At 39.4% G+C, this 25,502-nt stretch overlaps 1 protein-coding gene across 2 annotated transcripts in view; it reads right to left on the bottom strand.

The window, feature by feature from the left end:
- TRPC6 (transient receptor potential cation channel subfamily C member 6) overlaps positions 1-676 on the bottom strand; it is an 80,890-nt gene extending 80,214 nt beyond the window's left edge. The window contains exon 1 of one of the 2 annotated variants that reach the window (XM_054655147.2): positions 242-676. In XM_054655147.2, coding sequence (XP_054511122.2) covers positions 242-384 — 143 coding nt within the window. In that variant the 5' untranslated portion in view covers positions 385-676. The remainder of the gene's footprint in view (positions 1-241) is intronic. The other variant, XM_077173962.1, reaches the window with a different exon arrangement.
- Between the last annotated feature and the right edge of the window lie 24,826 nt (positions 677-25,502).

Below are 25,502 nucleotides of genomic sequence, written 5' to 3'. Positions count from 1 at the left end.
CACGGGAAGGCACCACGCCGTGCTCAGGGGAGACCGGCCAGCCCGGGCACGGCGGTGCCAACGCTGCTCCTCCACCTTGGCAAGCACAGCTACCCCGCTCCGGCCCTTGGGAGGCGAGGGGACGCTGCCAGGTCCCCATGCGGCTGCCCACGAGCCCTGACCCCCGCCCGCCGCCCCTGTCCCGCCACCGCCTCCCCTGCGCAGGGACGGAGCGACCCCCGGCGCGGCCGGCGGGACTCACACGGGGTAGAAGGCGTAGGGCGGCAGGGCGCTCTCCTCGCACAGCTCCGCGTCCAGCAGCAGGTAGTCCTGGCTGTCGTTCCGCCGGGTCCCCGGCGCCGGGGAGCTGCCCTTGCGCGGGGCGTAGGGCTGCGCCTGGCTCATGCTGTCCCGCGGCCGAGGTGCGCGGCGGCTCCCTCGGGGCGCGCCGGCAGCGCCGCGGAGGCACCGGCGCTCGGGGCCGCGCTGGGCTCTCGCCGGCAGCGCCGCGGCCCCGCTCGCTCCGCGCCCCGGCAGCGAGGGGCTCCCGGCAGCCGGAGCCGCCGCCCGCCGCGCCGCGGGCGAGGCGCAGCTCGGAGCGGGGGCAGCAAAGTTTGCGGCGCGTCAGGCGGCGCGGCTGTCCCCGGCCGGAGGGAAGGGGCGGGAGGTGGGAGGGCGGCGGGCTCCGCTCGCCTCCCTTGGGGCTCCGGTGCCCCCTGCGCGCCTCCCCCGCCGGCGCCGCCGCTCGCTGCGGCCCGCGGCACGGACCCGGCTGCGCTGGCGGGGCCCGCAGCGCTGCCCCGGGCAGGGGCCATGTCCCACCGCCGGGACCGAGCCAGCCTCCCGCCGCTTCTGCCCGGGCACGGCCCGCGGTGGTCGGCAGTGAACCCCGCCGAACGCTCCCGTGGGAGTTCGGCAGGACCGGCCGCGCGGCTGGCGGTGGTTCCCCGCGGCTGGGGAACAGAACTCTTGCTTGGATTTACAGTGGCTTGGTAGGACAGCCTGCGCTGCACTTGTGTCCTCGTGTAAGTGGCCGAGGAAGAGCATCAGTGAAAATGAATGCTAATCAAGTACACCCAGAAAATCTGCAACTTTAAGTCTTCCCCATAAACTGGAACATTTCATTGGAAATTCTACTTCCTTTTCAGGCTCTTTGCCGCTTTCTTTCATCTCCAAAACATCCTCTGTTCACCTGTTTCAGAGAAGAGCTGGTTTTTAATCACCTCTAATAACGTCATTAAAGAGCAGGGGCAAAATATCAAATATCATAGTTAAAAAAACCCCAAAACAACACAATATTTTTTCAGTAATAGCACTTAAGCGAAACTCAGTCCACTTGTATTTCTCAGTTCTGCTTCACTGGTAGCACTTTGTTTGATGATAGTTTGCAAAAAAGTAATTACAAACTTTTCTAAAAAAGGCGTGGCACTGAAGAATTAACATCTGACCTTCAGGTATCTTCCACGTTAAACACAGCACTTACTATTTCACAAGGGGATATTTAGAATTAAATGTTGTAAATGTTTAGTTAAAACATTAGTGCATCCAAATAAAATCACTCCTTCATTCCTGGCCATGTTCACATACTGAATTGTGTTTGTGTTGGAATAGCACACAGCCCTGTACTCTCTAGGCATACACACCTTCCCCTGATTTAGTGATGTGCTGAGAAAATAGCTAGGCAAGCCCCAGGACAGTCGTTTGCCAAGCAGGCTGGCACTGTCCCTGCTCTCCAGCAGCCCCAGCCAGCCCATGGTTTCAGTGGCTGCCTGGGCCACTGGGACTCGGCTCACCTACTGAAACTGCCAGAGGAGGAGCTGTGTGAAGAAACCTGCTGCTCATTTACGTGGTCTTTAGAGGAGGTGCAGAAATACCTGCAGTCAAATTTCTGAAATTTCTTTTGTCCCAGCTATGGCTCTCAAAATTACACTCTAATGAGTTTTGGAAATCTTCCCTTCTTTGCAAACCATTTTTTCTGTTAAAGGATATTTTATTTTAAATAGGAAGTTTAGTACCAATGATACCATGTGTATTTTATAATTCTCATGCTCCTACTTCTTTCATATTACTATAGAAAACAGACAGCACAAAATTATGTGCAGGCTTTGCATTTGAGAAATATGTTGTTGATAATATCTCACATTTTCATTGAAAGAAAATTGCTTTCTAGAATACTTTGTGATGGAATCTTGATGTGTTCCACTGCTCTTGTGTGTAACCATTTAATTTAATTTGTTCTACTTTGTTATGAAGAGACAGTACTTCTCCACTTAGTGCTTTTTGTATATTTCCCAAATCTTTGCAGTTACTTTTTATTTCAAGTAGTCTATTTGATATTAGGCTGTTGTTTCAAATGTTTTCTTCCAGGTACTTTTGTTTTTTCCCTTTCCTCCCCTCTGTTCTTTTTTCTCCACTCCACTGGTATATTTTCTTCTTTCTAAAGTGAATATCATCCTACTTTGTTGATGGGCATGCAGATCCCTTGATTTATTTTTTTTTTCAGAGTCTGCACTAGAGCCACTTTCTCTATTCCATTCTGCTGCTTCCTTCAGTCTTGTGCTTACTGATTGAATGCCCCTAGATTATTTCCCATCTTTAACATGATACCTGTTCCTTTGTCTCAGCTTCTAGGTGACATTTCCCATTTTCTCAGTTGGTGCCCTTCCTAGATGCCAAACTTTCCTTGGTCTTCATTCTTATTTCAGTCTCGTAAGTTCTGGTATTTCCCAAGGCACTCTTACTTTCTCACCAATCCCAAACCTTTCACAAATCCTGAAGCCACTCTCAATAGGTGTTATTGATGATACAGTGATGACACAGCTGTGTGATTTTCCAGAAACATTGGACAGATAAATTATAGGAACAAAAAATGTTCAATGCCCTTGAAAGGAAAAAAAAAGATGCTGAGCTGAAATTCTGAATTTTTTCAATCCGATTTATATTTTAAAAAGACATTTTTCAACATACTTGCCTGGTCTGCATTGCCTGGTTACAGGGTGAAAACACGCAGCACTACAGGAGCAGGCTATACTTCTACTAGAGGTCAGATAGGCACAGATGTTCTGAAATCTGTGGGTTTTCCAAGAATCACAATATGATGGAAACGCTGGCTAAAGGTGGTGTGTCCTTTTGATGCATTTATATTGGAATGGTTCAGGATATGGGAGTGGACTTGCATTTTTTTCTTTTTTTAGGCTAGGGATGATAATCCATTCTGTAACTATCTGATAGCTAGTGAGGTTAAAGAGAATTATTTTGGATGCCAAAGTGCTGGAATGAAGAAGCAAGGTGTGGTCCTTTTCTTCTGTGAGAAAGAAGAAAAGAGACTCTTAGCAGAGTATAACTTTAACTATTCATTACACTTTGTGCAAGTCTTTCCAACACCAAATGACATTTATATATTATTCTGGCTTTTCTAATGACTTGGTATTTCTGTGGCAAAGATGAATATATGCTATTTTTAATGAATTTGCCATTATTGATATTTATGCAGTCATCTATTAGACATTTAAATTGCAAATTGAATTACAATGAAATTGCTGTTCTGGAGAAAGTGATCAGATCTTCACTCTATTATTTCCTGTAAATATGTATATATATCTATATGTAAAATCAGAGTGAATACTGAACTAGAAAAACCAGTTGGTTTTCCTGAGTCTTTATGAGGTTTGTGTGGCATGGTTTTGGTGGGAGGGTCTACAGGGGTGAGTTCTGTGAGAAGGTGCCAGAAGCTTCTCCCCTGTCAGATGATGTCAGTGCCAGCCAGCTCCAAGACAGACCCACTGCTGGCCAAGGCTGAGCTATCAGCAATGGTGGGAGCGCCTCTGTGACAAGAGATTTAAAAATGGGGGGAAATTTCTGCACAAGAACATTTGCAGCCAGAGAAGGGAGTGAGAGTATGTGAGAGGAACAGCCCTGCAGACCCCAGGGTCAGTGCAGAAGGAGGGGCAGGAGGTGCTCCAGGTGCCGGAGCAGAGATTCCCCTGCAGCACATGGTGCACAGTGAGAGATCTGTGCCCCTGCAGCCCATGGAGGTTCATGGTGGAGCAGAGATCCACCTGCACATATTAACCTTTCATGCTTTAGAGGTAAAAAATACCTAACCTTGACCAAAAAAATTTGCAGCATTTACATGCTTAATATTTCCTTTGTGCACCTTTTTTAGTACATTATCAGCAAATACATCTGTCTTCTCAGATAAAAAGAACTGATGCATTAATGTGAAGTGTAAGTGTAGTTTCGAGTTGGTTTAATTGGTTTTATTACAGAGAGCAAGTTACAAACTATTCCATCATCATTCACTCAATCAAGTCTAGTGACTGAGATATTTCACTGACAAAGATGAAAAACAAAAGCTGAAAGCTCCTTTTCCCTGTACAAGGGAAAGGATGAGAGATGGAGTGAGCTTGCCTAATGAGTGACAGGCACATTTCTCAATGCACTACTACAAGTCACTTGGGTACCATGGCAATGAAAGCTGCAAAAGATGCCATGCAGAACAGCACAGTACCATGATTCGGCCTCACTGCATAACTTACAAAAATGTTATAGTGGAATATATAGAGGATATATAGAGATGCAATTGTATTGCTAACTTGTAGACTAATCTAAACCTCTTCAGGAACAAGAGAAAGTGACAACATCAACCTGAAATTTTCAAGGATTCATACAGTGATGTTTAATTGCTTGCATTTAACAAAAGTCTTGTTGTGTAAGCTGGTTGGAATGCACCTAACAAGGATACTCCAGGGCATGCCACAGTCGGTTTCATGGCTTTTTGTTCTGCCATGGGAATGCTATTAAAACCACAGCTGAATAAAGCAGGAAAGGTGCAAAGTCAGTTTAACTGATGGCTAAGCAGTGTCACTGCTGTGGGTGTGAGTATCACTTGGAAAGAATAGAAGAATGCTATACAGCTTGGAGTTGTGAAGGATGTGTAACCTGCCTGATGGAATTCTTCTCTGCTCTATAGTGCAGGACTCTCTACTTGCTTTTAGAAAGCCTGAAAATGGAACCATTACTACTTAGTAATTTTGTTTTTCTCTTCATAAGATAAATGGAATAACCATTGTCAACTGCTGATTCTATTCCCAGCTGCCTTCTGCCTTTTTTTATATGTGAATGAGGGCCATGTTGTGCCAACCCATGTCTAAAATTCTTCCTTTGTATAGTCTGTTGCCTGATCCGACCTGCTGTTTCACATTCAGGTTAGATATTAGAAAGAAATTCTTCACTACGAGGATGGAGAGGCCCTGGAATAGGTTGTCCAGAGAAGATGTGGGTGCCCTATCCCTGGAAGTGTTCAAGGCCAGACAGGATCTTGAGCAACCTGGTCTAGTGCAAGGTGTCCCTGCCCATGCAGGGGCGTTGGAACGACATGATCTTCAAGGTCCCTCCCAATCCAAACTGTTCTATGATTCTGTGACTTGGCTCTCATTGCTGTACCCCTTTTGTTCACAAAGAATGCTGCCTGGATAAATATATGAAACTGAAGTGCACACTTTAATCACTCAGTCAGAAATTACAGATGAAGCTTTTTTCTTCAAAGGAGAGCTTGATGAGGAGTTAGGCATAGATGGCTGGTGAGCTAGATGAGAGCAATAGGACTGGATCACAGAAACACATTCAAAAGCTGTTCAAAATTTCTTGGCTAAGACCACTCTTGGGTGTTCATGGGCCAGAGATACTGAAGGATTTTTGAACTGCAAAAGAGTGGGGAGAGAAGTAGGGTCTACAGTGACAAAGAAAATTTAAGGATGTGTTCCTACCAGAACATTTATACTCAGGACTCGAGTTTGTGGGGACCCAGAGATTTCTCATTATCATTATTGCTGGACTGCTAGGGATGATCCTATTCCCATCACATAAAATGTGTACACACACACTGTCCCCTCCCTTACAAGATCCCACTTAGCCTTTATCTTTTTCAGAAACATACAGTTCTTCTCTTGTTGCCTTCACACAAGATCTGTCAGGCTACATTTGCCTTGGTTTACATGGTGTAATTAATTATTGTCAAATAATTTTAAAATTTTGAAACGTACTAACACCCACTTGTGCTATATCTACACTGTGAAAGTCAGTCCAATTGAAATACTGTCACTAAACCCATTGCAGCTTCATTGCATATAATTTTGTGGGCTTTGAATAAATACTGTGTTTCCAACCCAGTAGTCTGAGGCATATTGCTCCGAGATAAAGAACTTTACAAGTCATCAAGCCCCTATTCCCATTACAGATAATAAGATACTCCTTCTCTATTTTAAGTGAGTAGGAGGATATTTGAAGTCAAAACTAGATAGAATTAACTAGAAAATGTATTTTTATTTTCCAAGGAAGTGGAAAGGTTTTTAACCTTCTAATCAAAGTGTATATGGAAAGAGATCTTGAACCAGAGACCATGTATGTCATGAAATGCAAGACTAATTTGACAGAAATCAATAGACTTACAGCATAAGTGAGATCAAGATTACATTTTTTCCCTTTTCTACCTTCTTTCATTACAGAAAGAAATAAAGTATTTTCAATTTGACATTTTAATGACTAACCTAAGAGCTTTTCAGCTTCCATTCCATGTTCATGCAAGGCACTATATTAACTTCTGTGTCCTGCCTGAGTGGTTCAAAGCATCTCCACTTGTCACCTAAATTTGTCACACTAGCAAAGAATGTAAAGAATGTGATACACTGAAGCCTTCTGCGTACATACTTTGCAGAATCATGGTCTTATCTTGGAGATTTGATATTTAGACCTGCAAATGTGTAAAGAGTAAACAAGTATCATTAAGAGTGACAAATACATCACAGCTCCAACAAAAATAGGTTCTTAAACATTCAAACAATTATTCCTGGTATTTAACTTTTGCCTGCAAAATGTGTTTGAATAACAAGTTGTTTAGCTTGACATGATCATATACAGCCACAGCAATGATGTGGTTAATAATTTGAAAAAAAATTCTATTTGCTTTTTATTTTAAGTTCTTTACAAGTTGAAGGTGTGAAGCTTCTACTAATGTGAAGATACTACTTTTTTTGTTTGTTTCTTTTTCTGGTGCATACTAGAAATCTCAAGTTAGCATTGTCAACAGTAAGGTTCATTACTGTGTCATATTAAAAGATGACATCAGTAGTTACTTTAGTTCTCAAATCACTTATGGTTATTGATGATACTAGTAAAAATTTATCAGTTATCTGCCCAGAATAACACTAGAAATTTTCTACCTCAAAAAGTGGGAAAAATATGTTGAAAGGAGACCAACAGATCTGTTAAATTGAAAGCAGAGTAACTGCAGTGAGTACGTCCTAAACATCTCACTGCTATGTCAGCTTTGTCATGTAGGGATCCTGACATGATGGATATTAGTGCCATCATTCTGCCTTCAAGATGAAATTTATAATTATTGATATACCCCTAATTTCATCCTTCTGTATTTAAAATAGTTAATCACAACAGTTTATCTGTCCAAAATATATTTTCTAAGTTATGCACAAATGGTATCTTACTTATGTTTTCTCTGAATTACATATGTGCATCCTATTCCTTTACAGTAAATCAGTTTCTACCCTAAGTTTCTTTTTAACAAAGCTCTAAGTAATAAAATAATCCTGTCTGGATTTATATTCTATTTTGTATTTATTTTGCTACATGTATGTGCTACACCATCTTATTCAGTGACTTCAGTAGTAGAGAGCTTTAATGCTTCTCAGCGTTAATATTTTGAAGGAAATATTTAATATTTCCCACCTTTTAAAGCATAAGACACTGGGGTTTTTTTTCCCTTGTAATTCTAAGGCCTGAGAGCATCAGTCTTACAGAGAAAACACGATGTGTCATTGATTGGCATCAATACTGATTTTTGAACTCAGACATGTCCTTTTATTGTTTGTTGCTGCTATACCTCTGACAGCTATCACAGAGATTTTTCTGCTGGCTCCTGCAGGCGGGCCTGTGGTAAACTCTGTAGTTCTGCCACCCTGACCTCTCTGTGTTCTTGCTGCTGGCCTGAGTTGTCTTGTTTGGAAATTGGGAAGAAAGTAAGTTGGGAAAAGAACATTGTGTTGCACGAAGGGTTGCAAGTGACCTCTCAAACAGGCCCATTATGTGGTGTGTGACAGCCTTCCCCTCTGAGTGAGTCCCTGGTTTCTCTACATTCATGCCTACCACCATTTGTCAATCATATATTTTTAGATTAGTAAGGGTTTGTTTGAATAACTGTGTTAAGAGAAAATTCCTCTGTGTAATCACACATCAACAACTATATGTGACCGCGGGATTGTTCAATAAAAGATAGTCACTGTCTTTTTGCTACTATTTTTATTTTTTATTTTTTTGGGGTTTTTTTTGGGGGGGGTTTGTTTTTTTTTTTTTTTGAAGGTCCACCAAGCATTCATTAAGAGAAAATAATACAATAAAATGGGGATAATTGTTTGCTTATTGTAACCTTTAGGAAAAACACATAAACAGATTTCCAGGATGAAGTCGTTTATATACAATTAATTGTTGAATTCTAGGAACTAAATTGAAAGATATAATTGATAATACATATAATATGAAACACAAGTATACATATATCTTAAGAAAGAAAACAGGGCTGATACAGAAAAAGTATGACAACTCATTCTGCTACGTAGTGATTTTGTTACAAACAATTTAACAAGCACTACCCAACATTCTTGGTAAGATAAAGTTTTTATAAATATATCCTCCATGTATATGTCCTCTATTCTACAGTTTCAGCTATGGTGGCATCTTTCAGGACTTCCTTTGACAATCAGTTCTACCCATTGTGACTTCAGTCCTGAACGAGCAGTCACTCTGTATCCTGCCACCAGATGGGACAGTTGGGTATTAATTACCTGAAAATCTTCTATGCTCCATATTGCAGTTCCCACACTGACACCAGATGCAATTTCAGTTTCATAAACTACAGTAAAGGAAGTTAAATTGCTAACATGCATTGCAAGATGCTTATTCATTGTGTCTGGCTATGCCACCACAGTGTCAAAAAATACTTCTTGCTGTTGTTTATTAGACTCTTGTAGTAATTCATAGGTTCCCCAAGGTTGGCTACACCAGATTGCATAACATTTGCCTGCCCGTTTTTCATCATGACACTTCAGGAATGATGGTCACTAGTTACACAGTTTGTGAAATTTCTTTGATCCAGACCATTCTGATAGCATGGAAGGATTTAGCTAATAGCATAACAAGCAAATAGAAACAAAAAAAACAGTCCAGGGAAACCTGCAAGTAATATATTCATTAAACACAGTGTCATGTAAGTTGAATCAATTTCAATCTAGAAAAGTTAAAATATGAAACATGCCCACCTGCAGTTTCTATAAAGAAAGCTTTCCTTCTGATGGACCTTACAAACTGCACTGCAGTGTTCATCTGCCTAATTTGCTACCAGATTATCTGCAGAAAAAGCAAAGTGATAGTGGCTGGCAATAAAAGAGGGAAGGTATGTTTGGAGGCAGAGATACATCATCCTTTGGCTTTTAAGAATACCATATGGGGTGGAAACAATTTTCACTTATCTTTAGATGCTTACAACGCAGGCATGGAGCTATTCAGTTTTCTTCTTTGGCTAATTGTCTATTCAATTCATCTTTGGCTAACTGTCTATCCAATTTTCCCCCAGTGATCATCAGGGAAGCCTAGATAATCACAATATAAGTGATAATATAAGAACAGTAGGTGTTCTTATATTGCAAATGTGCAAAAGCTAAACAAAATTAATTCTACTCCACAGTTCAGCATTCACCTGTTACCTTTTAGGCTCCCCCACAATAGTCAACATATAAAACTTAGACCATGTTGTAGTAATAGATGCATGAACATCCCATGAAATCATAAGAAAAAAAAACTGTGGAAAAATATTAAACAGGAACATGTTTCCAGACTCCTATTTTGCAAATGGCAGTGATGAGATAGTATCTGCATTTCATGCCATGACCACTTAACCCTCCAAAGAAAAGAAAAGACAATTCTAGGATTTAGTAGAGACCTTTTCATGAATAGTTAGTCCACTAAAAGAGTGGAATGAGGTTGGGGCATGGGGACAGATGGGGATGAAATCAGGGCAAGGGAACAGACAGAACAGCTCTAAGGAATATTATTTTACCCTTCTGATTAAAAATATTTATTAAAAATTGGAGAAAATCTACATCTTTAGAAAGATTTGGTTGGGTTTTTTTTCCATTATCATATGACAACTGTTATGTTGTAGGAAATATTTCCAGAATACCAATCTCTTACATTTGGTAGCAGTAAATTGAAGTCTGGTTCTTACTTTTGTTCAGGCCTTGTAAAGTATCTGCATGGCTGGTGGATTTGTAAATAATGCTATCAAAGAAATCAAATGTGATGGTGAAAGCATTTAATCTTTATGCTCATATCCTTTTCAGTAAATATGCAGCATCTTCTTTTATCCCCTGAGAGCAGATGTAGCACACGTAATGAGATTTGGCAAAGTATCAATAGGCAAAAAATACCTCAAAAGGAATCTGGGTATTCAGTTCATTTCTGGGAAGTAGGATTAATGAGGAATGAATAAATATGAATGTAAAAAGCAAAACATGGTCAATGTTTAAGGATTACTGATGATCAGTACATGGGAGAGATTCTCCCAGAGAAAATTTGTCAGGGGAAAAAAATATAAATATTTTGAATATATTTTTGAAGTATATGAAATAATTTTTAATAAAGCAGGCCTACTGAGAGTTGAGCTAGAGTTATTTACTCAATACTTCCAGGTAAAGTTTAACAGATTTTTGATTGCTTAGACAGCAGGTCTCTGTTTTCTTCACCAAGCTGAAGTTGCTAAATAACTTGCAGTTGCAAAACATCCTTGTCCCAGACTTCACAGTTCTCAGATTCTCACCAGTCTGCTGATTCCTCAGAGCTTAAGAGAACAGACTGCAAAAAATACCTTAACTGCATGCAAACTACAGCAGTGATCTATTGCACACATGAGTCATGTGGAGCACAGTTTGTTCTGTGCAGTTCACCTTCATTCTGAGATGGCTTTTTTACAGAATTAGATGTTACTGAGATTTTACTCCAAAGGGAGTATATCTGCAGTAAAAACTATGCAAATGTCCTGCACTCATTCTGTTGTAGTCCATGCCATCTACATGGATCCAGAATTGTATGATGTATTTGTAATCTTGTCTGAGTCCTCCAAACTACATCATGGATGAATCTCCTCATAGAAGAACCCTCCTCATTGATATACAGAGATAAACCACTGTAGTTTTAACTCTTCATGGCATCTTTGAAAATATGGCTAAGAGAGCATTCTGCTGGGCTCTACAGGATTATTCTGGTAGATCACATTTATGTAACAAAAAAATTTATAACAAGGACAGAGCAAAAACTTTCCCAAAATACATAGTATCCACAAAACTATCCATACTGGGTCACATAGGTCACACCCTTAGTTTTACTTCATAATATTGATTAATAACAACAATAAATTCATAGAAAAAGGGATTAATTTTATTCTGTCAAAGCAATTTGTGTCTTTAGGAAGCAATTCAAAGGAAAAGTCAAAAAAGAAAGGATATTGAAGAATTTAAAAATATGTAAATGCTTAATCCTCTCCAAGATACATGAGCTAACCTGCATCATGTTAATTATATTCTGATTTGATAAATTTTTCAGACAAAACTTCTCTGCAATATTCAGCAGATGCAGCGTCCACAAAATCATCAGTTATTATTTGACAGGTTTGTTTGTCTTGGAAAGAAATTAAATCCCCAAATGATAAACAGTCATTCTTTGTCACTTCAGAATGTATCCCTTGATTTTTTTTTGTGATTATTTTATTTTGATTTTAGTAATTATATTTGAAAATATAAAACCAGAATTAAGTACTTTAAACACTCTCAAAGTTAAATGATTCAGGAAGCCAAATAAATTTGGTTTTTCCCCATTAATTAAGCATTGGAACAATTTCATCTTTCCAGACAGTTGACAGTTGGTACAAACTGTTTGAGTTACTGACAAAGAAAAAAAATTATTGGTGTCAGCCTCCTCTGTGGATACTGCACCAGAAAACTAACTATTGAGATGAAATTCTGATCCCTCTGGAATCCATGGAAGTCATGTCATCAATGGACTACAACAAAACCAAGAGTTTATCCTGGATATTAGCAGGATTGGTACAGGCTTTAAGCAAATCTCAGCTTTATCGATGAGCTAGACTAGCATCTTTGTATCATTAAAATTTCCAAATATCAATAACATTAATAATACCAAAAACTCTCCCAGAACCAAGAGTCAGCCCAGTGGAATTCCATTTTATTGTTTTGTCCTTGCTTACTGGGAACTGTTGAAAATTACTTCAAAAATTATCATTGCATGAATTATGTTATCTGTGCTTGCAATATAATATTCTATAGAGTCATGAATGCTTGATGAATGCTTTTAGAATCATCAGTTATAGACCCAGTTATAGACCAAATTCAGAAGAACTAATGGGTTGCTATACCATGGTATTTTATAACAAGTAAATCCTGAAATCCTGCCAGATTTTTAGGTCTCTGTAGGTGTTGGGGTTTAGGAATAGTATAGTCAAATTTAGTGCTCCCACTGAGACCACTCCATACCATACACTGCTCATTCACTCCCTCCCACCCCCCCCCCTTCCCTGTGGTGGGCTGGAGAGGAGAATTGGAGGCACAAAAGGCAAAGATCATGGGTTGAGACAAGAACAATTTACTGGAAACAGCAAAGAGATAAGAAAAACAACAGTAACAGCAACAGTACTGATGACAGAGGGTACAAGAGGGAGGTAAAAAATTCATATGAAAACCCCCAGAGAATACGTGGCTGCTTCCTCTGCCATTCTCCTATACTGATCCTTAAGGGAGCCCTTATCTCATCCCTGGAAAATGGAAATGGGAGGTGGTATCACATAACATCTGGGTCCTGGCCATGCCCCTCCTGCCTGCTGCCAAAATTATCTATGTCCCATCTGTAACCAGGACAGTGGGCACCCTTGTCCTCTGTGGTTGCACCATGTACATTTTTGGAGATAAATACATGATCTTTGCAGGACCGAAGTTTTCTGGAATTGCTCTTCAAATCCCATCATAATCTTTAGTATCCACTTTCTGTGCTAAGGTACCTGCAGTGGAAAAATATTAGTAAGTTACTGTGGCTACAATACTTTTTCTGAAAGTGCATGGTGTTCCACTGGAAAGGAACATGGAAGCTGTGAGACTGGAGGTAAGAAATCTCTGCAAAAATGAATTCTCAGTTTCTGTCCTCTTCATTGTGTTCTTTTCTGAAACACTGGTATTTCTAAGTAGTGCAAAGGTTTCCAAGGCCACAGTAGCATTCTAAAGAGCATTTTTCAGGCAACAGCTTACTTCAGACGTTCGTGTTTGTTGCAGAAAATAAGTTGTTGTGACTTAACTGATTTATTTAATAAATTCTTGGATGAAACTCCCATGGAACTGTTTCAGAGCTACAAGACTGCTCTTACTAATCTCTAAGTGTTGTATATTGTAAATAGCTCTTTGGAATCTTGAGTCAAAGGGTCTGCTCGCCTTCTTCACTTATCAGCTCTTGGGACCATGTTACTTGCATGATGGTTCTCAGTGAAAAAAGCTTCTAGTACTCTGAGTTGCAAAGACAGAAGTGAAAATAATAATCCACTTCACATTCCTCTTGGGAATAATGCTTAAAATAATTCTCAGGCTTTAATGTTAAAATTAATTTTGACTTCAAGAATAATAGGAATTGGTTCCAATTAAAAGGGGGAAAAAAAGCAGTAGACCCCCAGTTTAGACACAGTAGTTTGGGAAGTTACCTGTGCCTGTATCTCTTATTGTCCACTGAAGCAGCAATGAAAGGGCCTTTCCAAGCCCTTTCATCCAGACTCTGGAAGCTCTTTTTTTTTCAGGTAGTTTAAAATTAGCACTTAATTCCACTCAGTTATGAAGTGTTGTGCTCAAAATGTGAATACTTCTTCAAAATCGTATCTTGCAACTGAGAAGACCTGAGATGCTCTTCTGTGAGATTTAAATCAGAAGAGCTGAATCTCCAGTTGTGGGATTGGGAAGACTTAAACTTGGCCCTTTGATAATCAGTTATAATAGATTTGGAAAATCTATATACTTTATCTGTAATGAACACAATTATACAGTTTCATTTATAATCATATTTTAAGCAACATCCAATGCTGTCCTGGAGAGAACAGGCAGCAGCTGCTCAAGGACAGAAGTATAAATTTCTAAACACAGAGATATTGCTATTACATAGGATGCAAGAGGGAAATATAAGAATACTACACAATGTAATGTATATCTCTGACAACTGGGTTGTCCTCAATTTATAGGTTCCAAAATCTAATTTTAACAAAACTAGTAAATTTTTTTTTCCTAAACTATTGACTTTCATTCTGATTAAAACAAAACTGTAATAGCTTAGTCCAGAACTACTTTCTGGGGAACTGAGGGTGCAGCAATCTCTTAGAATAACACTTGCTGTTGTTATCAATGCTCTTGTGCCACAGCTGTGGTGCTGCACACCTAACCCCAACCTCCCAGCCTAATGCAGTAGAGGACCTGATTTAATGGTAAACATAGTGGTGCTGCTGAGTTCGTGGTTAGACTTAACAATTCTATGATTCTAAACCTAGTTGAGTTGCTGTGATCCCATAACTCCACTGCAGTACATATATACTTCAGCTAGGCATTGCATGGAGTCACCTCTCCCTGATTTGTTTTCTCTATATTTTAAACTTTATCCTACTGCCACTGTAGTCACTGTTCCTTTCCCCATCTCCTACTGCTCCTTACTTACATTTCATGCTGCAGTTTTGATGTAATCTGTTTTTGCTAGGCTTTTGGATGTAACTACTGGTGTACAGTAGAGACAGAACCCATCCAACAGTTCATGATGTATTGAATTTAAATAAGGCAATCTAAGTACTTGATTAATTTTCCATTAGCAGTAAGTCACTATTATGCAATCTGTTTCTGAAGATATCACCCAATATTAAGCACTCCTTCTTTATGAGTCTGTTCCAGTGGTATTTTTCACAGTGACTGAGTGCTGCATCACAGTTTACATATGCAAATTAAAGCTGCCATATTAAACCCTTAATTCTTAATTGCCACTAGGATATTAGAAGAATGGCCTGGCCAAACTTTCATTTCCCAGCCAAATCCTTAGATCTGAGAAGTTTTAAAAACTTTTTTCTCCTCTTAGTCATCAAGCCCCAAACAGAAGATGTTGATTTTCACCTGAACCATCTTCAACTACTGCAGAATCCTCACAGAATGCTCCAGAATGATTCTCACTCAGCAAAGTTTCCACTAGAAGTTTCCTGTAAGAGTCTGGGCAGAATGAAGGCTGAGCAAAGATCTTTGAGTTTGTCCCAGAGGATTTAGTACCTCCAGTGTAACACACAGGTTTTATTGTGCATAGCATTGTATCTTTAAACCTGAATAATTCAACCTGTGTTAAATAATTGATTTGGGGGAATTAGCATTTCAGAGATCCTTGCATTAAAAAAGTAAAATCTAATATGCTGCTATGTTTAAGTTTTATCATGTACAATTGCTCACTTGATTTTATATCCATGTTTTTATACTTTCCAGTCTCATTCTCAGACAGTATAAATAATAAAACTACCCACAGCCCTATACTTGTTATTTTGATATCTGATAAAATGCACTACCACTGGACCCCCACCACAGTTTCTATAGGGTTCAATATGTATTTTTTTATCATGTTGTGTAAACACTTACACATTACTTTAGCTAAGGAACTTGAATTTTACATGAACCTCAAGCAATTAATGAAACTTTGAAGTAACTTTGAGAAACAAGAATGAATTATGGGTAAATGAAGACACAGGAGATTTTTGATTTGCTAAATTTCAGTACAAGTAAAATGCAAAATGAAGAACAGAAGTGCACCCCATGAAGGAGGCCATGCCAGAGCAGGTTGATGCCCAAAGGAGGTTGTGACCCTGCCTGAAAATTGTATTGAATTATCCCTTCAAAGCCATTCAGACTGTTACACAAAAGTACTTTGCTGGTGCAGTGCAGTCCAGTCCATATGTGTGCATTTAAGTCCTTCTTTAGGTAAGCAATTAAAATATCTGAATAAAACTGCTTGCTTAGAATTAAAACAGCTAAATTCAGGATACCTAGTCTTGTTAGCAATTAATTTCTGTGTGTTTTCCAACTAAAAACAAATGCTCTTAAAACAAAGCTAAATAATCAGCCAAAGGCATTCAAAATTAACTCATTTACCAATCAACTCATCAGCATCTCTTTCATCTTCTTAGTCTTGAAGAATAGCACAAATTTAGCTTTGGGAAATGAGACTCCAAGCGTATTAGACCCAAATTTGTCAGAATTGATCCAACTAAAATGATGAAATATTGAATCTGATTCTGTGGTTCATATTCAGGTTTATTTTACAATCAGATCAATGTGCAGCAGGAATCCCCTATATAAATAAGGTCTGAAACAAAGAAGGAATAACAAGCCAACGTTTTTATCTTTGCTTCATTTTAACCTCTACATACATCTGTGGGGACATCCAGGTCCACCACAAATCCAGGACTCTGGGTATTTTGAAGCCATTAATTTACAGAGAGCTTGGAGATGATTCCTCATTCTTGCTCCCCTCACAGAATCAGAGAAAAAAACTCAGAAAAGTTGAGCTACTACTTTCCCTTCCTCAGCCCAGAGATGGAGGGAAAACACTTACGAAATTCATCTCAACAAAATTGTATGTTTCATTTGTTCCTCTTCTGGGTTCCTACCTAGGAGTGAATAGCAGAAATACATGAAATTTAGGCTATTACTCTTTCAAAATTTTCTCACAGATAGGTATCAGTGTATTCAGTGTCTCCTGTTTTTTAAAACAGAAACATGGCTCATCTGATACTCTGTGTGTAATTTGCACTAACCAAAGATCTGATTTAGAGAAAAGATAACTTTTCCAGTTGGGCTGTTTGATATTGCAAGGTGAATGGTTTATAAAATCCTGTAGCATTTCACAATAATACTGTGTAATTAGAATTCTAAAATCTTATCTTTCTAAAGGTTGTTTCTAAAGGCACATAGACTCTTTCAGATTTATCTTTGGGATTATAAAATCTTGCTACTACTAACCATCCACCCTGAGTCCAATATGTTAACAAAAATCATAGAATGGTTTAAGATACCTATGGGAACCTTGTTGTCTCCAAGTTGAACAACCCCAGCTGTCTCAGCCTTTCCTCAGAGCAGAGGTGTTCTACACCTCAAATTATTTTTGTGGCCCTTATCTGTACTCACTCCAGCAGGTCCCTGTCCTCCCCGTGCTGGTGCCCCAGGGCTGGTGCAGCCCTGCAGGTAGGCTCTGAGCAGAGCAGAGGGGCAGAATCCCCTCCCTGGCCCTGCTGCCCACACTGCTTTGGATGCAGCCCAGGGTACAGCTGGCTTTTCTGAAGCTGAATTATGTTTGAATGCAGCACAATGAACAGCAGTCAGCACCATTGGATGGGGTTTTGAGGGGGCTGAATGGTTGGAAAAGTCCCAGGTCAGTCTCCAGTAAGTATAGAAGGTAATAGACTTCATAGGTCTATATGTGCAGGGTGCTGCTGAGCATGCCTAGGACATTTGCTATTCAGAACGTAGATGTCACCAAAATTTTTGTGTGTACCGTTTCAGGTGCCTGTACAGAGGTTTACTTGAAATTGTTTCAAGTCTCCAATCTAGAAATTCTAATTTCTCTACAGTCCATCCCAAGCAGGATTGTAAGCAATTTTAATGTGGACTAGATTCGCACATCAACTGAACAATCCTGATTCATGACATCCATCTTTAAAATTAAGAAATTAGCTGATCTAGCTGGTGAAAGAAGAGGAAACCAGCAGTTAACTTCAATGTTTTGGATACAAAATAATTTTATTTGAGGCATAACACTGCAGGCACTACTTTTTTTTTCTTTCATTCACATATGGGGGAGAGGGTGGTGCTGAAATACCTCACAGTGTACGTTCTGGTTGTTTTATTTCAAGTATTCATACTATAATTGGATAATACTGACAGTTTATACTGGGTTTGGCAGTTAATGGTGGACTTAATTTTTTTCCTATCAGCCTGAATGGTGCTGTGTTTTGCACTTGTGATTAAAACACTGTTGATAGCACACCAGTGCTTTGCCTATTGCTGAGCAGTGCACAGCATCAAGACTTCCTTTTTTTTTCCCATTCTGCTGCAACAGCTAGTAGGCTAGAGGTGGGCAAGAAACTGGAAGGGGACACAGCTGGGACAACAGATGCAGCTGCCCAAAGGGATATTCCAGGCTATGTAACATGTTCAGCAGTAAACCTGAGAGAAGGGGGCTCTGTGGGAGGTAGCCATTGCTTGGAGACTCATGGGTCATTGCTCTGCTGCTGGTCATCCTGATGCCTACATCACTCAGGTTTTGTTTGTTTGCCTTTTTGTCTTTCCATCACTCACTAAACTGTCATTGTCTTGACCCATGAGTTTTTTTGATTTTGCTCCTCCTATTCTCTCTCCTCTCCAGTTAAAGGTGAAGACTCAGTGAGCAGCTGGGTAGGGCTTAGCTGTGGCTACAGTGAATCCATCACCCACCAGTACATTATCAGAATCTCACAATGCTGCAGACAGAGGAAATTGATTTCTGAAGATAAAAGATAGGAAAGAAATAATGGAAACATAGTAATCTATCAAAATGTCAACCCATCATATCTATGTAGTCAAAAGGTGCGAGTGTATGTGAACAGGATTTCAAAAATATAAAACCAGGTGTAAAGATTAAATAATACCAGACCAATATGAAACTTAATAATACATAGTTCATAATAAGTCATAATAGGAGCAAAGATTGGTGCATTTTCTCAAGAATTATTACATTATCTCCTGAAAGAAAAGCAAATACAACATTTGTCCTGTGTAAAGTGTGACAATTGACTTGTAGTCAGCAAAGTAGGAAGCTGTAGATTGCAAATATCCTGTGTTCTTAAAGTAATGATGCAAGGTCTGCACACATCCTTCTCCCTCATCTTGCTTTTTTCAGAAGAGTGTAGGAGTTCTCCTAGAACAGATGAAGCAATGAGCACTTTGCAGAAAAAAATGTGCAGTAGGACTTGGTTGCAAAGTAAATATCTGTCCAAAATCTTAGTGTAAGATCTTCTTCAATAAAATCTACAGCAATATCCCTTTCAGGAGAGGTGACCACCTTAGTCTGAATGACACACTTTTTTATCCTTTTGTAGTCTTCAAAATGGCAGTAGGTGTATTAAAAATAAATTCAAACTCCAGAGGAGAGATCTGATCTCATTACAGTTGCTCAAGTCCATAATGCCTTTGCTCACTAGATTAGATGGTTTTCTTGAGGACTCTCCTATTCCAAGTGCACATACAACATTGCCACCTCTAAAATACTTCTAGATCATTGCCTTTTTTTAACAAGCATGTTGAGGAAGTTCTTCTGTACAGCAATGTCCTTTCCCTGTCACACAGAAGGCAATTTGAATGCTGTACTCTGGGTACTCTGTACACTTAGCAGCACTGCAAACAGGTCTTCAAACACAAGGTACTTCAGAGATGTCTCAGTTCTGAGTGTGAAGAAACTGAAGAGAGCCTCTGAGCTTGTCCATGTGTTTACATGAGTGTCCATGGCACAAGCACATGGACGTTTGCAGAGTTAGCTAACCACTACCAATTCCTTGGTGCTTAGTAGGACACTGTACATTTGTTTATGTTTTATTAAAGAAATTTTAAATTTTGCTAAGAAAGAACCTTCTAATAGTGCATATAAAAATTTCATTAAAGTATTTATGCTTTCTCCTTTGGATGTCCTAGGAGCAACAGTCAGTGATTTCAACTTCTCTGTTCCAGTGCTTTTTCATGGCTCTTTTCCTCTCCTGTCTTGATTCTGTTGTTGACACTCAGCAACTTGCACAAATCAGATAGTTGAAGCTGGATGAAGTGAATCCCAACAAAGGACAGATAATAGCAATATTTCCCTGGCTGAATATCCACTATTGGGTGTAAAACTACCTTTTAAAAGGGAAATTAAAGGACTCATTTGTCTTCTAGTGGTATATACCTTAATGCTTCCTTACCATCTCCCCCACACCAGCCTCTGGCAAGAAAGGCTGCACAGGGTCTTTACAGGAGCAAAATAAGAGAATTCCCTTCCTTGGCTGAGACAGCAGCTCTGCCTTCGTTTTTCAGCACACAGACTTGTGAATGATGCACCAACATGGCTCCATCAATTCAAGCACTGAGTGATAAGAACACATTTGTTGCCACTGATTTTGTGCAACAATTAGGCTTTCTGATGACAAGATTATACAAAAGTCTGATTTAACTAACTATTCGTTATCATTCCTCATTTGCCCAATTGATGAAGCATTCAGTGCCTCAGAACACTTTTCAGCAGATTTCTTGAAACTCTTTCATGCTCTGCAAGTTTTTGCAGATCTGCTACATTTCTAATGTTTGTAGTTCTGCGATGTGGGTGAGCATTTTTGATGTTCTGAAAATCTTTTATTGAGGGAAAAAAAGGTCAGAAACTTACTCTTCATAATTGGTTACAAATGTCAATGTTATTTTACACAAGAAAACCATTCTTCAGGATTAGGTGAGTCTTGCAGATCATGATGTCAATTCAGAGATGCAAAATATGCAATTCATGAAAATCTGATTTTGACTTATCTTTGGCATTTAGGGGAGAAAAGATTTCTGGTAAGGTTGTAGTAAAACTTGTACGTACAACATTGCAGTTATTCCCATGAAAAAATAATAAAATTTGAAAATATTTTTTTTTTTAAAGAAAAATTCACGTGGAAAATTCATCTGACTTGATCTGTGGTCTACTCAATATCCACTCTGAAGAGAGGGTTACAAGAAAATATTACTATGTCAAGTATTTATGAGGTCCAGATTATCTACTGTCTATAACCAAGAATGGAGAAAGAGCAAAGTGCCATGATTTACCCATGATTAAGTAGGAATGTCTCTGGCAGACGTACTCCTCATCCTTCTGGTTGCATGGTGACTTGGAGGAGTAACAGGCTATGCTTACATTTCAGTTAATCATGTGGTATTTTTGAAAATCTGAATGTGGTATTCTTTTTTTGAAAATCTGAATGTGATATTTTTTTTTACAAATCCATGCCCAAATGAGAAGTTTCACAATCTGACAGAGGCTTCATTATGCTTGAATTTGTTTTTCTAGTACTTTGTAAAATGTTTTTTCATCTGACAATTTAAAATACATCCCACAGATTGAACTGGGCAGGCCATAATACACATGAAGTGAACAGAGACTTTAGTATTTGCCTGTAAAGGAAAAAAACAGCAACTGAGATATATAAATCAAACTGTTGATCATGGAAATTCTGCAGTGAAAGATAAACCTAACAAGAATAGAGAAATGTGTGAGGCTGCTTCTATGCATCACCAGCCTCTGTTTGCTTGAAAACCTAGATAATAAACCATCTTTTTTTAGACTAAGATGAAAGATGTTGTGTTGGGCACTTTATGAGCCAAACTAATTAGGCATTTGCTCCAATCTAAATCATGACATTGCAGAGTGCTGTAAAATAAGGAAGATTTATAATATTAAAAAATATGGAGGGCATTAGTAAAAATTAGGTGTAAATCAGTTGCTGTTTGCTGTTTGTTTTTGGCTGATTTCCCAGAGCCATACCTCAGAAAAACAAATTTGATAAAGTGCACTTCAAATTTTATCTGCATAAATTTCTGTAATTAGGCTTCCTACAGCAAAGGAACACAAATGACTCTGTGCTATGCCAGTCCCCAGAAAAATAATGCAGAATCCCATTTGGGCTGTTTCTGTGGCCCACAGGGAGTGCCTTAATTTCCAGGGATTTCAGGAATTGCACCTGCAAACCCAGAGATATTTGTAATAATTTATTCTGGAAATGTAATACCAAAATTCTGGATTATTTTCCTTGACTGGATTTTATAAACAGAGTATGATATAATGCTTAGAAAGGATTAGAGACAGAAGTTTTTATTCTCAGTGTTGGTATGCGCACTGTAAAATGTACAAGTCACTTAAAATGTACAGCTGTATGAATAATGCCTCTTTAGTTCATGTTCAAATGAAGAGGAGAGAAACTGAAAAAATCCAACAGCCGAAAAAAGATTGGAATGAAGTGGGAATATTTTAACACTATTTTAAAACTCAGAGAAACTTAATTTCAGGTTAAACACAAATGTTTCATTCTTCCAAGAACACATGATTTGAATTCCATTTATTTGAGGAAGTTGCCCTGTTCTACAGAGGGTATGGCAAGCCCCACCCTACCAGAGAGGGCGAGCTGAGCTGAGAGAGCTGGGAATGCACACCTTGTGCCTCTGGCAGGGATGCTTCCTTCAAACATTCTGGCAAAGACCTAAGGAAGCAGTTGCACAGAGAAAAAATTACTTCAGGCCTGAAACAGGATACTATGACGACAGGACTAGACGACTATTCAGAATTTAATAATTCATGCTTTCCTGATTGTTAGCAAAATCAAATTAAATGATTGTCATTTCTGCCTGGAATTCTTCAGAGCTGAGCCACAAGTCTGCTTTACAGCATCTGCCAGGTCACTGGACACCACTGAACATTTACAGCAGTTTCGAAACATAAACAACCAAAGGTATAAACCCAATTGTGAGCATGAGACAACTGTAATATTTTAAATTCAAATGAAACTGCAAATCATGAGAATGTTTTGCCTAAGCAATTGTGAATATATTACAATGGTAATCATTCTTTCTTGTGCACTCAATAATTTAATGTCTTTTAATTCCATGTGAGGAAAAATATTATATGCTTTTTATTCATTTTAACAATAGAAGGGAAGTGTTTATTTTTGATTTCTTACCTATGCATGCTTTTCCTATAGTCATTGCGTATTTGCTGTAGCCTTGCTCTCCTCAAAACAAGAATATTTACTAAAATTGCTGCTATAAACTAAAGAAGTGTTACAGCATCTCAGATAAGGTATTCTGAACAAACCTCTGCATTTCCACGGCTCTATTTCAAAAAGTTGGCTGAAGAACAACCAGGAATCTTGATGATAGAACATGATCTATAGCACCTAGAAACTGCATAGCATAAGTATCCCATAAATGACAAGATCTTTTAGGAGACCGATATGAATGAGGATCTCAAATCCCATTTGGACTTTCCACAGCTTCCAGCTTCCTACTAACATACTGAGTGTTAGCTCAAGCTGCCTTCTAGCATTGCTATACACAGAGTTTCAAAAGCCCCATTCTAAAGCCTCAATAAAGTCCACGTATTTTTGCACTCAGTTGTATTAAAACAAAACTGTAGTATTAAAAAGTGGTTTGTGTTCTCCTTTGTCCACAGCCATTTCAAGTGAAGGTAGTTGAAACACCCCAGCTCTTGAGTCAGTTTCTGAGAGAAGTTAATTAACCTGTGACCATGAGTGGCATCAGCAGCCACTCAACACTTCCTCAACACACCTTGTGTCCCAAAAAGCAGCTACGTTGCCTCTGGAGTGATGAGTTCTGTGGCTGAGACACACATTGAGGAGCCAAAGTGAATCCTAGGTTGTGCTTTTCATGAAGGGGTTAATTTCCATCATCAAAATGGAGATTTGAAATGTTTAATTTCAGGCTTTCCATGTAGCTTTTCACTATTTGAGGAATGATCCATTGCAAAATCCTAAAGATTTTGTTATTTCAGGATATTTGTTCTCATCTATTCCTAACCTTTCTCTCATCAAACAGTGGAAGGAATCTTATGGGATTAAATTCTCTGCTGTTACAGCAAGGGTACTACATTAAAAGGTTGCTAGGGCATCAGCACACGATGATTTGGCCTTTTTGTCATTTCTAATAGGCTTAATGAAAATGGCAACATTTGCCCTCCTTACTTGAGGCATTTAACTTTGTGCCTGAGGTGGGAGCCCATGTGGGAGTGGAGGAGGCTTCCAGCACAGCTGTTCTCAATTACTCTCCAAAGGCTGCCTTCACTGCAAAGGGGCTCTGAGGTCCCAGCCCATGCACACAAGTCAAAGGTCTAAAATTATCTCCTGGCTCTGTTATAGCCAATTTTCCTGCACTTCACGTGGCCAGGCTGTGTGGGATGCTGTGATTAGAACCACACCACACAAAGGTGTTCAAAACTGTCACTCATAGAAAATTCTGCTGCCTTGGTAAAATATAATGACCTCTAATGATGTATAATTCAGTTTTGGAGGATTGTAATTAGCGATAAACCAAAGCTGAAAGATTGTGTAGGTGAATTGAAGTTTACAGAATTATAGGGCCTGCTCTTTCTGCCATTTAGTTGTGTAGGCTCTGAGCCATGGAGCAGTTGCAGCTCCACTCCTCACACCACACTTAGCAGAGCAGAAAATGAAACTTACTCTGTCTCCTATTGGGAATTGCTGCTTAGCAAGTACAAAACCCAGAGAGGTGGAGAATATCATAACCCAAGAGTAACTTAAAGCTAGGATATTTCCAGGGCAAAAAGAGGCCTGAATTCACTTGGATGCAAGAGGGAATTAAATGTGAGGATGCCACATTCTGAGCAAGTGCTAAGATACTGCTCAAAAACAGCAGCATAAGACTAAAGATTCAGTTTTAAAAGACAAAACTGTTCCTGCTTCTGCTTTAGAAAGAGAGAAGAGGTACTATCCCTGCTGTAGGATTCAGAGGTGAGAGTCTCAAGTGGAGAGAAGCACTTATCTGCCACCCTGCATGGGGCATCTCAGCCCTGGAGAGAAATGGCATTCATCATCTACCCTGTTTTCAGTGTTTCTCCACAGCCTGACCTTGGCTGGCTTCCCAGCCAGTGCTCTGCTTTAGCTGCTCTCATCTTTGGGCACTCCCTGCTTTGGGGCGTCACTTTTCCTTCCCAGGCACTTGGTGAAGACATCAAGCAAATAGGCAGGGACAGGGCATTTCAGTGCAGCAGTGAGGCACCCAAGCATCTTGTACCAGCACCAGAAAAAAAAAATTAAATGTCCTACTATTTCTCCATCTCATAAAGGAGAACACCTGTGAGAGACAGTGCATTAAACACTGTGAGATGCTCAGAAACCTTAATAATTAGGGGCTGTGGAAGAGCACCAAGGTATGCTAAGTGGCAGCCCCTTTGATTTAGGAACATCTGAAGTGGCCTCTGCCAGAAGTTACTGTGGCAGTGATTTTCTGTGTCAATGCTTAGCACCCAGGAATTCACATTTAAAGTTAAATGAACAGAGAATACTTTCTTCTCCTAGGTGTTTAATGTTTTTTAATACATGTACATGTTACCCAAAAATTTATGGGTTTTTCTTTTAATTCATCAGTTGTTTTTCACTAGGTCTTAGTTTCATTTACAGCCTTCCAAAATGGTTCTGTGTCATAGCAGTGTTACAAAATGAAAGCAAATGTTTCCCTCTTTGGGAAAAAATAGTGTTGTATAACTGACAATTACTTCTCAGGCATAAGGCACAGGGAACTATTAACTTTTTCATTGGAGTTAAAGTGTCCATC

This window comes from Agelaius phoeniceus, chromosome 2, assembly GCF_051311805.1.
Source record: "Agelaius phoeniceus isolate bAgePho1 chromosome 2, bAgePho1.hap1, whole genome shotgun sequence".
In the NCBI taxonomy this organism is placed as follows: Eukaryota; Metazoa; Chordata; class Aves; order Passeriformes; family Icteridae; genus Agelaius; species Agelaius phoeniceus.
The sequence above is the reverse complement of the archived record's forward strand: the minus strand, read 5'-3'. Positions and strand labels throughout refer to the sequence as shown.